Here is a 14,903-nt window from a genome sequence, read left to right as displayed (position 1 = left end):
AAATGGTCAAACTATACAGTATTCCTATTTCAATCAACAAATAAGAACGCTTGCATCAAGCAAATATTCATTAATTAAAATAACTCAATAATTACAATATAACCTGAATACTATTATCTTAAGAAGTTCATCCAGAGTGCTTTGAATCTTAATTTCATTCATCACAAAACACAGCTGAATTTTTATTTATAAACATCTAGTTTTTATAGGAAACCGAAATTATGCTAAATCAAAGGTTTTTCCTGGGCCTAAACATCCATTAATAAAGGCCCTACATTTTATAGCACAGTAACACGATTACTAGCAAAGGGCAAATACTCACAGAAATAGTGAAAGGGGTGAGCTTTTTCTTATTAATGGCTCTTTCATCAATTGTATCTGGTTCCGATAAGTTGATCATTTTGCTAAACAGAAAACGGAAATAATTTAGTTTAAGACTCCCAAAAAATGCTGTTTATTTTTGCAAGTAGATCAAATAGTTAAATTTTGAAAAGTAATAATCCATTTCTTTAAAATATTATACTGTAATTCATGTCAGGGACTTAATTTTAAAAATGTAAGAAATATTCCCTAACCTAAAACAAATCCGTCACTCACTGCAATAGTAATTTTAGCATTTCCTCCTCATTTTTTTTAAAGTCTTGAATTTTCTTTATGTGAGTCTTTATTTCATGTACGATCAACATTCAGCAGGCTGAAATATGAACAAAGAAATTCTCAAGAAGCCAAGTTTCATAAAGTGATATCAACACTGGTAAAATTACTGCTTTCACAGAAAGATAAACAGACAGAGACTTGGTCTTTCTAAAATTTCAATAATTCAAACAGGGCTGGCCCTGTGGCCTAGTGGTTAAGTTCGACATGCTCCACCTTCAGCAGCCCGGGTTCACAGGTTCAGATCCTGGGCGCAGACCTACCACTCGTCAGCCATGCTGTGGCAGCAACCCAAATAAATTTTGTCTCCATATTTTATATTTTAAAATAAAGATAGGAAAATACCCATTCAATGCATAATAGGAATTCCCTCTGAAGGTGAGAGGAAGAGATCAGAATTGTAGGTGGAGGTCAAGGTATATTTTATAAGTAATGTCCTACAAATTAATATCCTGTATTCTTGAGTAGGTTTTTTTTTTTTTAAGTAAAAACACAGAAAAAGGCCTGAAGGAAATGTGCCAGAATGTAAACAATAGCTAATTTTGGGTGATAAGAATATTTGTGACGGTTATGTTCTTCTTTGTAAGTTTTCTGTATTTCAATAAACTCCAAAAAAAAAGACACCTGCTTTATACAAAGAAGTCTGCTGGGACAACAGCACACATAACAAAGACAAGGGCATGGCCTGTGAGCATCTACAATCAAGGCACAGAAACAGGCTGCAGAGCCAAGGACACAACAAGCCTGAATTAAAACATGAATTTCACTGAAGCACACATGAGGTGTCTCTTTCTTTTACATTTCCTCACGTTCCTGTCCCAGTCAATAATCAATACTCCCCTACTGGGAAGTGAAAAAAGAAACCCTGTGAACATTTAAAAATACATCAGAAGAATAACTCAACAGTTTCCTGGCCTTAGCTGAAATAGATGAAAAAGGCATCAGAAAAATAAGAGATTGCATTTGAATGAAAACTTTGGAAAACATATAGTACTTAATTTTCTATGCAAGATAAATTCTTCAAGACCTACGCAGCTACTTGTTAACTAACTCCAAAAGACAATGGATTCGCTGACTTGTCGTCTTCATTGAACGCTCATCAATGGAGACAGTAAGAACACAGCTCCATTAACCCAGTGCTCAACTCACCAAAGAAGGATGCCATCTGCAAGTGACTTGAAAAGACTGCCATCGTTGGGATTCATGGGGATGAGATGCTGACAATCAGGGTCATCCTCCAGGGCTTTGTTTATCCAGTTGACGAAAGCCACTTTTTCTTCCTCTGAAAACAGGAAATCTTAATCAGCAAACCTCAATTCACAAAATTAATTCCGCTACAAAAACAGACTTTTTACTTTTTGTTCAAAAATAATAAATGCTAATCATTAAAACTCTACTAAAACACCAATGGGTTTAAGAGGGTTTAAGGAGAAAGGGGAATTCACTCCACTTTTTCATTTGTTATATTAGAGGAGAGTAAGACATATAGCTTAACTGAGCACAATTAAATATTTGGTTTGAGTCTAAAAATCTTTCCAAATATATATTGCTTCTGAGAGCTAATGAATCAGAAGCCAACCATCAGAGGTCAGATTACACACACACACACACCGGGGGAAAAAATACAAGAAACAGCCACAGTAATAAATTCCACCACTACCACGCCCCCACTGCAAAATTCACTGAGTTATGATTTGGGGTTTAAAACAGAAACACTGATTTCAAGCAAGAGTTATTCAAATGAATAAAATAGCTCCATTTTAGTGGAATTTCTACTATGAGAAAATTGACACAAATCTAGATACCATCTGCATCCTCCACTTCTCAACACACGGCTTCTAGTGTGGGTACATTGACCTTCAGGCAGAAAATGTTGTCAGGCTATGCAGTGGGGAAAATAGGAAGGAACTTAAAGGAAAAATGTTCTACTGCTTTATTATTATCCTGTAAATATGAATATCCTTTAACAAAATAAACCCTCAAAGAAAATAATTCCCATTTCCATCACAGGGTAGCACATAGTGAGCTGACTTCCCCATTACTGCCCCAGTTCCTAGAACTAGGTAATTTTCCTAAGGGCATATTTGGCAAGTACCCCAAAATCTAATCCATCACACACACACACACACACAATCAATAAAGACACAAACATTTACTAATATTTCTCTTTTGTATATATCATAATCCATCTTATCTTCTTGCCTCGCCATACGTACCCCTTCAGGGACTTAGAATCCAGGAATTTAAAGATCACTAAGATACTGTACCTCCCACTGAGGAATTTTTAGTGTAATAATAAAACAGATATACAAAGAATGTGACATAAAGGAAATAAACACACCACAAAAGAGACATATGCAACGTTTCAAAGAATTCAAAGAAAAATAATCACTTCCAGCTGAGGTGATTAAGAAAAGGCTTTACAGGGGCCAGCTCGGTGGCACAGTGGTTAAGTTCGCACACTCTGCTTCAGTAGCTCAGGGTTCATGGGTTCAGATCCTGGACGCGGACCTAGCACCACTTGTCAAGCCATGCTGTGGCAGCATTCCACGTAAAATAGAGGAAGATTAGCACAGATGTTAGCTCAGCGACATCTTCCTCAAGTAAAGAGAGGAAGATTGGCAATGGATGTTAGCTCAGGGCCAATCTTCCTCAAAAATAAAGAAAAGAAAAGGCTTTATGGAGAAGGTACTATTTGAAAGACAGATTTTTAATAGCTGAAGATGGGCAAGGAAAGGGAGGATGTTACAGGTACAGGAACCAGGAATGAGATACCACTTCACAACCAGTAGGATGGCTGTAAGAAACAAAATGGACAATAACAAGTGCTGGTGAGAACGTAAAGAAATTGGAAACTTCAAACTTTGTTCACGGGATGTAAAATGGTAAAGCCACTTAAACAGTTTGGCAGTTTTAAAAAATGTTAAACATAGAGTTACCAAAAGACCCAGCAATTCCACTCCTAGGTATTTACCCTAAGAGAATTCAAAGCATACGTCCACCCAAAAATGTGTACACGAATGTTCACACAGCATTATTCATAATAGCCAAAAGTGGAAACAACTCAAATGTCTACCAATTGATGAAAGGATAAAGAAAATGTGACATTATCCATAGAATGGAATATTATTCAGCAATAAAAAGGAATGAAGTACAATGGATGCCACAACATGGATGACCCTTGAAAATGTTACGCCAATGAAGAAGAGTTTGTCAAGGAAAAGGCCACCAATGTATGATTCCATTTATATGAAATTTCCAGAATAGGCAAATCTATAGAAATGAAAAGTAGATTAATGGTTGTCAGAGGCTGGGGGAAGGGAGAAACGGGAAGTCATTGCTAATGAGCATGGAGTCTCTCTTTGGGGTAAAGTGTTCTTACATTAGATAGTGGTGGTGACTGTACAACTCTGTGAATAAACTAAAAACTACTGAGTTGTACACTTTAAAGAAAAGGGTGAATTTCATGGTATCTCAATTACATCTCAATAAAGCTTTTCTTTTTTTAAAAGCCATTAAATGTTCTATGTCTTGTTCTAGATAATAGTTACATGGGTACATTCATCTGTAAAAAATCATCAAGCCATATACTTAAGAATAGTGCAGGGGGCCGGCCCCATGGCAGAGTGGTTAAGCTCAAGCGCTCCGCTTTGGCAGCCCGGGGTTTCACCAGTTCAGATCCTGCGGGCGGACATGGCACCGCTCATCAAGCCATACTGAGGCAGCATCCCACATGCTACGACTAGAGGGACCCACAGCTAAAAATACACAACTATGTACCGGGGGGCTTTGGGAAGAAAAAGGAAAAATAAAATCTTAAAAAAAAAGACTAGTGCACTTTACTATGTACATCTTACCCCTCAATAAACAAGTGAACAAAAAAATCTATGGTAACAGACATCAGAAAAGTGGTGACCTCTGGGGAGGAAAAGGTACTGCTAGAGGCAGGAGGGAAACACTCAAGGTGATAGAAATGTTATATATTGATCTGGTTGGCAGCTACATGGATGTAGCTACAAGACGTATACACACGTAAAAATTCATTAAGCTGTACACTTAAGATTACAACACTTTGCTAAATGCATATTTTACCTCAATAAAAAGTTTTTTTAAAAATGAAGAAGCCATTTCATCAGAACAGGCAGAAATGGAGTTCAGGAGCGAATATTTTTCAAAAAAATGGAAGTAGCAGTTACAGACCACTGTCTTTACCACTGCACTTCCCTGGTGTGAAAAGATTAGAAAAAATACTCAATGGGGAGGAGAAGTGTGAGTATATTGTTAGAGGAAAATCCAGTTAGAACGGAAGAGAATCAAGAAGATAATTAACAGATTCAGATCTCAAAGCAAGAAAGAGGGAAAAAAGTCACAACGAGTTTTTGCCAAAATTTAAAAAGCATAGCTCTAATTGTGTTAATATGAACAAAAGGAAGTTGGCCAAAGGTTCTTAGACATCTTGACCGTGAGAAGCTACCTTCATATGAGGCAAGACATCTCAAGAGTTAACGTGACTCTGGAATTCCCACTGGGCAACAATCCAGTGATTCTATCAAATCAAGCAAATCAGGTGCTGTGCTCTCTAGTCACTTGGTTGCCTGATAAAGGATGTACCAGGAATCTCAGCTCTCGGAAAATGGAAGGGAAAAGTCCTTGCACTAGACCTCTCCACCATTCCTAGAGCAGGTGTACAAGTAAACTCACATCACCAGTCAGGATGAAAACTCCATTCCAAGGTCATGATTAAACACATTCAACGCTAAAATAGAAATGACTTCTATTTTGTTGTTTCTAATCTCCTTGTTGTACACTGTGCCTGACATATAGTAGAAATTTGTTAACTTCAATGATTCTAGGATTTTTCATTCTGACGTCTCTGAAATTGAGACATATTTCAAATCTGATGGCATTTTATAATTTAGTCTGATTTTCCCTCGGTGGCACATAAAACAATGGTGTGAATTACAATGAATGGTATCTTCGATGTGATGAAATATAGGTCTTGTTGAATGAATCAGTGACTGAACGATTATATTTGGAGTGGGAAGTTACCTGAATAAGAATGCTGTGTGCCCTCACTGGAAATGGACGAAGTTCCGCCAATAGCAGTAATCCCCTCCCTCTTGTTAATTATTTTTCGGAATGTTTTGCTGATGTCTTTGCTTTTCAACTCTTGCATTAGCTGGAATGGGATATAAGTAGAATTGAGTCTTGATCAGATAATCATAAAAAAACCTTGCAAAATGAAAGACAGTTATTTAGACTCCTTTATTTGGAATGACACCAAAATAAATAACAATCAGGGGTTCTCACACTCATTGCTTTTGTACACAGATAACTCTTGTCATTTTACCAATAAGACAAAATGGACAAATGTTTGTGCCCCAACCACTAAAAGAAACTTTGTTATAATTAAGCTTAAACTGAACACATTGATATTCTTCTTCTAGACTTACCATGATCTTTTGTACCGACAACAGAAGAATAACTAACTACAAGATAAAGATTTTTAAACACCCTAATGAAGGTATTTTCCTGTTTGAACATTTCAAATGTACACATGTTAAAGCAAATAAGTCAGCTCTTAGAGGAAATAACGTGGGCTTAGAGAAACACCCTCTCCCAATCCCTCTCTCCCTGGACTCTCCAGAGACCGGCTGGACTGAATGCAATCAGTTCTCCACACAGCAGCCTGATCACGTCACTGCACGCTCTATTCTTCCCACTTCACTGGCTTCCTATTGCTCTTAGGATAAAACAAAAATCCCACGGGACCCTGCATGCCCTGACCCCAACTTTCTACTCCAGCCACATTCTGTACCCTTACCGTCCTGAGAGCCCCAGCCACAGTGACCTTTTCTTCAGTTGCTTGGGAGTATCTGCCATCGCTAAAGCCACAAAGCCTCTACACGTGCCGTCACCTCTGCCTGCCTCTCACACTACTAGTTTCCCCCACCCCAGCCCCTTTAATCTGTTTAACATCTTTCTTCAGATCAAAGCTCGGTCTTCAAACTTCTGGGACACCTTCCCCGAGTCCCAGGGTTCTCTAACCTCCCCACCAAGTTCAATGTCTTCTGCTAACTCTCAAGGGACCTGGACTGCTCTGTCATAGCAATTATCACAGTTATCTTTTATCCATTTGTGTGATTCTGTCTTCCCCACCACATGTAAACCATGAAAGCAGAGGTGACATCTCTTCATTCATCACATTATTCACAGTGCCTAGCACAGTTCCAGGCAAGAAAGGAGCTCAAATATTTGCTTAATGAATAAAGAATGCAAAACCACGCAATTTATATTTCATAAATATTTATTCAATTACATTAATGGTTATATTTTCTTATGAAAAATACAGTCATGGTGGTATTGACGGGAGGAAGTAACAGCCCGTGCTCAACTGCCAGGTGGCAATGGCAACTTAGCCAAGTCATCTTTCTTGGACTTAGGGGTTTGAAATACATGATATTCAAGAGTGAGTTCTACAATCTATTTTTCTTTTATTGGTTGAGTCATATATTATTTTTCATCTTGCTCAGTTCCCTGAGCCTTGAGGTAGTTTAATAATGAAATGATGCTACCAGAGCTGGCATCAAAATTCACCCGGTGGCATTTGCTGAAACTGAAGATGTAACTTATCAAAAGGAAACAACCAGTTTCTAAGAGGTATATCTTCCATACCTTAGCTATTTCAGTTATAAAAAATATTGCATTTCTTAAGGCCAACTACTAAGATATTAAAATATTTTGCACACACAGATAGTCAATAAGCATTGAACTTAACTATAGTTTTATTAAGAAAAGAACAGTTATTGTCTAAACCTGACTTCCATTCCGACAATTTGAAAATTTTTCCCTTTGTTTTATGAACCATTTGTGGTAATTGTTGCTGTTATCATAATCATCATTTTAAAGCAGCACTTTTTCTGCTCTCTGCAGCCAGATTTAACCAAAGAGAGCAATGACATTACTAAAATTCTGCTCAAAGCAAAACAATCAATAGTCGGGAGAAGATTAAATTACTTACTGACACGAACTCTTCGAAACTGATTTTGCCATCTTTGTTGTGGTCAGCAACTGCTAGAATTTTCTCCACAATCTCGCGCACCTTGTAGCCAGGCAGCGGAAGGTTTGCTTCCTTAAACAGATCTTGAAGTTCATAGTCACTGACATACCCGCTATTGTCAATGTCTGTAGAGATAGATTATGAGCAGTTAAATATCATTGGTACTCTTCATAGGAGGTTTACACTCAGAAGGTCCTTTGGGAGATTCCAGGCAGGTGAAACCTTTCAGGTTTGTTTCACAATCTCCTGCACCCGAACTCTACAATGTATGCTATACAATTGATCAAAAAATTCGTACTTAATGGACTTTAACCTGATAGATTTAGGGCTACCATACTTATTTTTAGTGCATAGTATGGACATTGCTCTGAGAGATGAAAAACTCAGGTTTAGCACATGACTAAGTTTCAGAGAACAAAGCATGGGGAAATCTCAGCTATCCAGAAGAAATACGGCAGCAATGGTGATGAGGCAACACCCACCCGGACTTTAATTTCTTCACGCAATTTACAACATGGATATGCTCGTCCCACGTTCCATATAAAATATGTGCATCACGTAACATACACAAGGTATTTCTGTTCTGCATTTCACTTGGTGGCAGTTCTGTTTCATTTGTCAATAATTCATTGCTTCTTCATTATGTATTTATGATACCATTATGTAGGCTGAATCATGTCTGATGTCATTTTGAGATTAAATGTTCAAGAAATAATTTCACGCCTATATTTGAACTTTGGGAAATAGGTTTCCAGGTGTTTTCACCTCATCACTGAGATGCCTGTCCTTCCATGGGTTTTCCGTAGAGACTGGATATGGATTCTTGACACAGAACAAAGGCGACACAAACACTTCTGCCCGGTGTTGGCAACAGACCTCTGGGCTGTTTGGTTAGTTGCCTGGATGCACCCTGTACAGGTTCTCTTTGTTCATCTGGCAACAGCTGCTTTGTTTCCTATATTTCTTTTTCACTGTAACTGAACTAATGTTAAAGACAGAAACTTTTCTTCTGAACTCTTGTACACAAGTTTTAAAATTAATACTGTTCAGAACAATGGAAAACTTCTGAACTAGAATCTACCAATCATGAAAATATTGCGACAATCTCAAAAATCAACTAGAAAACTAAATGTGCTTGACATTATAATAATAATATTGCTTCCTTTGAATTTACAGCAAAATCTCATCATTAATAGTACATCTTCAGTTCAGAACTGTTTCTCATAATTCTGAAATAGACAAATAGATTAGGCTAGCTTACTTCTATTCCAGCACTGTGGTGGGGAGTATTGTAAAATAAATGAAATTGAGGAAAAGTTTACCTGCTGACCATCACGTTAAACTAACAAGAAGAGTTAAGAGTTAGGGCTCTGATGATGGATAGATCTGTGCGTTTAAATCCTAGCTCCACCCCTATGATCTCTGTGGTTTGGGTGTGAGGTGACAAGAAATAACAGAGACCATTTAATGGGCACGTATCCTGTGCCAAGTGATTTGTTAAGAACTTGACTTACCTTATCTCATGAAATCCTTACCACAACTTTGAGGTAGTTAATAACATTATTCTAATTTTTAGGATGAGGAAATCAAGGCTTAGGTTAAATAACCATAAAGATCACAGTTTAAAAAGAAACAAAACTTTCCTACAACTCAACAACAAAAAATCCAGTCACTTTAATAAACAGCCAAAGGACTTGAACAGACATTCCTCCAAAGAAGATATACAAATGGCCAACAAGCACAAGCTCAATATCACTGATCATTAGGGAAATGCAAATCAAAACCACAATGGGATACCAATTCACACTCAGGAGAATGGCTATAATAAAAAATAAATAAATAAATAACAAGTGTTGGCAAGGATATGAGGAAATTGGAACCCTTATGAATTGCTGGTGAGAATGCAAAATGGTGCAGCGGAAATGGAAAACAGTACAGCGGTTCCGCAAAAAATTAAACAAAGAATTACCATATAACCCAGCAATCCCACTTCTGAGTATATACACAAAATAACTGAAAGCAGAGACTTGAACAAAGATTTTTACATCCATGTTCATAGCAGCATTACCCACAACAGCCAAAAAGTAGAAACAACTCAAATGTCCATCGACAGACAAATGGATAAACACAATGTGGTACAGACATACAATGGAATGTTATTCAGCCTTAAAAAGAAAGGAAGTTCTAACACACGCTACAACACGGATGAACCTCAAGGACATTATACTAAGTGAAATAAGCCAGGCACCAAAAAAACACTATTGTATGATTCCACTTATATAAGGTACCTAGAATAGCCAAATTCATCGAGACAGAAAATAGAACGGTGGTAGCCAGGGGCAGAGAGTGGGGGGGGAGTAGATGGGAATTGGTGTTTAATAGGTATAGAGTTTCAGTTTGAGGAGATGACAAAGTTCTGGAGCTAGACAGTGGTGATGGTTGTACTACAATGTGAATGTACTTAATGCCACTCAACTGTACACTTAAAAATGGTTAAAAAGGTAGATTTTATATTATGTATATTTTACCACAATTCAAAAATGAAACAGGACAAATATTTTTAACCCCTCACTTCCCCCTAGAGACCCAAAAATATCCCACCTAGTAAGGTTGGAGGGGCATATCCCTCCGCCTCTGAGAAAAGTTGTACACGTTAGCAGAGGGATTAGTAAATTCATGAGTAGCAATTTATCTTTAATAAATTTAATAAGGCAAGTACGTATTCTGCTAATGTTAGCACTTCCCTCAGAGCAAATTACCTTGCTATCAGAATTGTTCCATCAATGAATTATTTATTCAAAACATCATTAAATAAATATTACAAGATTCTATGTCCCTGAGTCATAAAGATTAAAGTTGGTGTGCTGAACAAAGAAATAGATTACTAATTCATTCATTTTCCTAAGACCTAGGTACCGTTTTTATTTATGTGACCAAATTGTACCTGCAAAACAACAGAAATGCCAAACTAGGAGATACATTTCTATTACTTCCTGTTTCAATGCTCGAAATGAGTAGAACATTCCAATAATTGCCCAATTTTTGTCTTGAAAAGACTCTGAGCACTGTATACAATACTGTATACATTCATTAGTAAAAATAATTTTTTAGAAATCATATCATATTCATGTGATACCATAATGACAAATACACCACCCCCAAAACAAAGAAAAGACCAAGATGAAGGCGTTTGCTGTGAACCTAATTCAGCCTCCACGTAGGCTGTGTTCTAAAGGTCTGAGTTACTCTAGGGGAGGCTGTGCAGGGAGAAGAGGAAGGGCCCTGAGAGGCGTGGAATTCACTTTATTTCACAGCAATGATTTGTAAGTCTTAAGATTCCTGAGAGCTTTACTTTTTTATTTATTTATTTTTTGGAGAGCTTTATTTTTGAAACTTAAACTTTTATTCTCTGTATTGGTCTCTAAAATTCATTCTGCGATGCATTTCATCCACACTGATTTTAGTCATTATCCACTACGTTTGTGAGAAATCTAGGCACAAGACCAACTGTGAGCATCCTCTCCTCCCTGGTCTACTCTCTGACTGTTTTTCACGGGGTACCCTCCTGCACAAGCAAGGGCGCCTCCTGAGGAAGGGGCAAGGCCGATGCCATTGGGGACCAACCTCTATTCACCGTGCTTGCCTTTCCAAAGGCTCACCTTTCACTTGCACACATTTGCAGACTAGAACAAAAGAGGGTATTTATATTCTCCTTGTTTGCCACAAGTTTCCTAAGAAGAAAATGCAGAAGAATAGAAACCCAACAGAGTACGAGGGGATTTTTTGGGAAGAAAAATACAAAGTTGTCAAAACAATAATGTCATAAAGACAAAATATTGAATGGCTTCAAAAAGTAACAGAAGAAAAATAAGACATATGGCCTTTAAGAACAACACTAAGATTTTTTAAAATTATGCATGAGAGAGAAGGAAAATAAGACATATGGACTTGAAAAACAGTATCAAAATTTAAAAATATTCTGCGTGAAGTCAGAAAGTGTTATAGTTAATGACAAACACATGAAGGCCAGAATTCAGTTTATAGACAAGGAAGTGTGTCTACGTTTTTTTCTCTGTAATGAGGATATCATGTTAAGCATATTCAGTTACACTGTCATTCATTAACCTGGGATTATTCTCTGCAAAGAAATGATCAAGGAATTCAAAGTCCAATTCTAGAAATTCAAGCCAGTCTTATTTTATCTTTCAGAAAGAAAGAAAGAATCCAGTGAAACCTAGATTGGAAAAAAAAAAAAAGGAACAAATCTGGGGGTAAATGCGTGGTGGTAGAGGCAATAAAAGGTGCTGTTCCATTCCTGGAAGTCTGATATCAAGCAGAACAGTAACATCGTATTTCGTTTTTCTCAAGTATACCTATTTTATTGAATGCTTCTTGTAATTCTTCCAGCTCCTCCCGAGAAATGGTAGTGGTGCTGTTTTCCATCTTTGGACAGGAAAGACTACCTTCAGGTCTTTAAATCTAGAAAAAGCAATGTAATAAAAAGAACATTAGCCTTTAGGAAGCATTGATCTCAGCAACACGGAGTACACAGGCAGTGAAATATCCAGCAGAAATCCCCCAAGAGGTCTCACCAACAAAGAACAAACAGTAATAGACCCCCAGTACTGCCCTGTGACAGCACAGGTCGGCCAGACAGTAACAGACTCAGAAGGGGAAGAAGTGCTGTTTTCACACCCTGTTCTTGTAAGAGGTGTAGACATTTCTTAACAGCCTGCGTAATTTTCATTTACATTCTACCCCACCTCTTTAGTGAAATAAGCATTTCAAGTCTGAGAAGAGTATAGCACTTATAAATATAAAGGATGTAGTCAGAAAGTAAAACTTTAAGGTATGAATAATGTCCACAAAAAGAATAAAGTAAGTTAGAATCGGATCATGTTGGGATGGAGTTTGTGGCTTTACTGTTGAGCTTTACGACATTTAACAATGGCCACCTCCTTTCCCTTTTCCTGTGCGACGTTATTCCCAGATCCGTGGGGCCCTTCTTATTCCAAGCATGTGAGACAAACTGAAAAGAAAAACTTACGTAAAACCAGGTTGTAACAAAAGTAAACAGGTGGTATTCACTGTAGAAAGTAACTGGTAACAAGTGCTCAAAACAGAAAATTTAAATTATCCATAATCCTACAATCCAGAAATACCAACCAGTATCCTTCTGTTATCCGTATCTTTCTGGTCTACTTTTCAAGCACACCTGTACCTTTTCCATGGGTGCAAAATGTGGTATACTATAATTTTTTTGTACCAATACATTGTATGTTTCCATGTTCTTTATCAACATCATATTTAATAGCCCCATATTAATACATCATAACTTATTTGGTAAATCCCTTGTTTCAGGGTATTTGCATTGCTTCCAATTTTGCATTATAAATGATGCTGCAATGAACATCCTTGTAGATAAATCTCTGTACATATCCATGTTGATTTCTGTAAGATAAGTATCTCAAGGTGGAATTACTTACATTTTTAAGGCTTCTGATCTGGAGCAGGGCAACTCTTATTTTTAAAATCACTTAGTGGTTTGGCTAAAGCTGAAAATGAATACAAACTGTGTTGTATTCCTCCTACATACACTTCACTACATTAGAGAGTTAATATGTATTTCAGAAAATAAGTGAAAATGAGTGTTTTATAAGACAAGAACTGAAGCTAAGTAGGAAATTCTTTTTTTAAACACTTACATAGGAGGTTCTACATCATCCCTGAACGTTTCTAGCTTTTAAGGGAAGCACATCATTTTTGAAATAATCTATTAAGATTTTTTACTAATCATTTAAAAATCATATTAAATTGTAAGAAGCGCTCTAAGACTATAGGTCATTTGTCGTTTGTGATCTGTATACCAACTTGTTTAGGACTTTTGATGTTCTTTCACAATGACAGTTTTTTATCTCTTACAGTTATTCTGGGGCCTGGTTCTAACTAAATGTGTAATTACATCTTTTGGTTTTAAAAATATATATACCATTGAACTCAATCCCATTCACAATCGCAACGAAAAGAATAAAATACCTTGGGATAAACTTAACCAAGGAAGTGAAAGATTTATACAATGAAAACTACAAGACTTTCTTGAAAGAAATTGACGACAACATGAAGAGACGGAAAGACATTCCATGCACATGGATTGGAAGAATAAACATAGTTAAAATGTCCATACTACCTAAAGCAATCTACAGATTCAACACTATCCCAATCAGAATCCCAAGGACATTCTTTACAGAAATTGAACAAAGAATCCTAAAATTCATATGGGGCAGCAAAAGACTGCAAATCGCTAAAGCAATCCTGAGTAAGAAAAACAAAGCTGGGGGCATCACAATCCCCAATTTCAAAACATACTACAAAGCTACAGTGATCAAAACAGCATGGTACTGGTACAAAAACAGGTGCACAGATCAATGGAACAGAACTGAAAGTCCAGACATAAAACCACACATCTATGGACAGCTAATCTTTGACAAAGGAGCTGAGGGCCTACAATGGAGAAAAGAAAGTCTCTTCAACAAATGGTGCTGGGAAAACTGGACAGCCACATGCAAAAGAATGAAAATCGACCATTCTTTTTTACCATTCACAAAAATAAACTCAAAATGGATCAAAGACCTAAAGATTAGGCCTGAAACAATAAGTCTTCTAGAAGAGAATATAGGCAGTACACTCTTTGACATCAGTCTCAAAAGAATCTTTTCGGACACTATAACTCCTCAGATGAGGGAATCAATAGAAAGAATAAACAAATGGGACTTCATCAGACTAAAGAGCTTCTTCAAGGCAAGGGAAAACAGGATTGAAACAAAAAAACAGCCCACTAATTGGGAAAAAATATTTACAAGCTACTTATCCGACAAAGGATTAATATCCATAATATACAAAGAACTCACACAGCTTAACAACAAAAAAACAAACAATCCGATCAAAAAACGGGCAGAGGACATGAACAGACATTTCTCCAAAGAAGATATAAGTATGGCCAATAGACACATGAAAAGATGCTCATCATCACTAATCATTAGGGAAATGCAAATCAAAACTACACTAAGATATCACCTTACACCCGTTAGATTGGCAAAAATATCCAAAACCAAAAGTGACAAATGTTGGAGAGGTTGTGGAGAAAAAGGAACCCTCATACACTGTTGGTGGGAATGCACACTAGTGCAGC

The 14,903-nt window shown here is 37.0% G+C and overlaps 1 protein-coding gene across 4 annotated transcripts in view; it reads right to left on the bottom strand.

Annotated features, from left to right (window-relative positions):
- The window catches only part of PLS1 (plastin 1), a 109,592-nt gene that overhangs the window by 37,286 nt on the left and 57,403 nt on the right, over positions 1–14,903 (bottom strand). For all 4 annotated transcript variants that reach the window (XM_008507734.2, XM_070576264.1, XM_070576262.1 and 1 more), the window contains exons 2-6: positions 12,088–12,193; positions 7,676–7,839; positions 5,704–5,833; positions 1,804–1,936; positions 323–404 (exon numbers count right to left, since the gene is read on the bottom strand). In XM_008507734.2, the coding sequence (XP_008505956.1) occupies positions 323–404; positions 1,804–1,936; positions 5,704–5,833; positions 7,676–7,839; positions 12,088–12,157 (579 nt within the window). In that variant the 5' untranslated portion in view covers positions 12,158–12,193. The remainder of the gene's footprint in view (positions 1–322; positions 405–1,803; positions 1,937–5,703; positions 5,834–7,675; positions 7,840–12,087; positions 12,194–14,903) is intronic.

This window comes from Equus przewalskii, chromosome 15 (assembly GCF_037783145.1).
Source record: "Equus przewalskii isolate Varuska chromosome 15, EquPr2, whole genome shotgun sequence".
Lineage (NCBI taxonomy): Eukaryota > Metazoa > Chordata > Mammalia > Perissodactyla > Equidae > Equus > Equus przewalskii.
The sequence above is the reverse complement of the archived record's forward strand: the minus strand, read 5'-3'. Positions and strand labels throughout refer to the sequence as shown.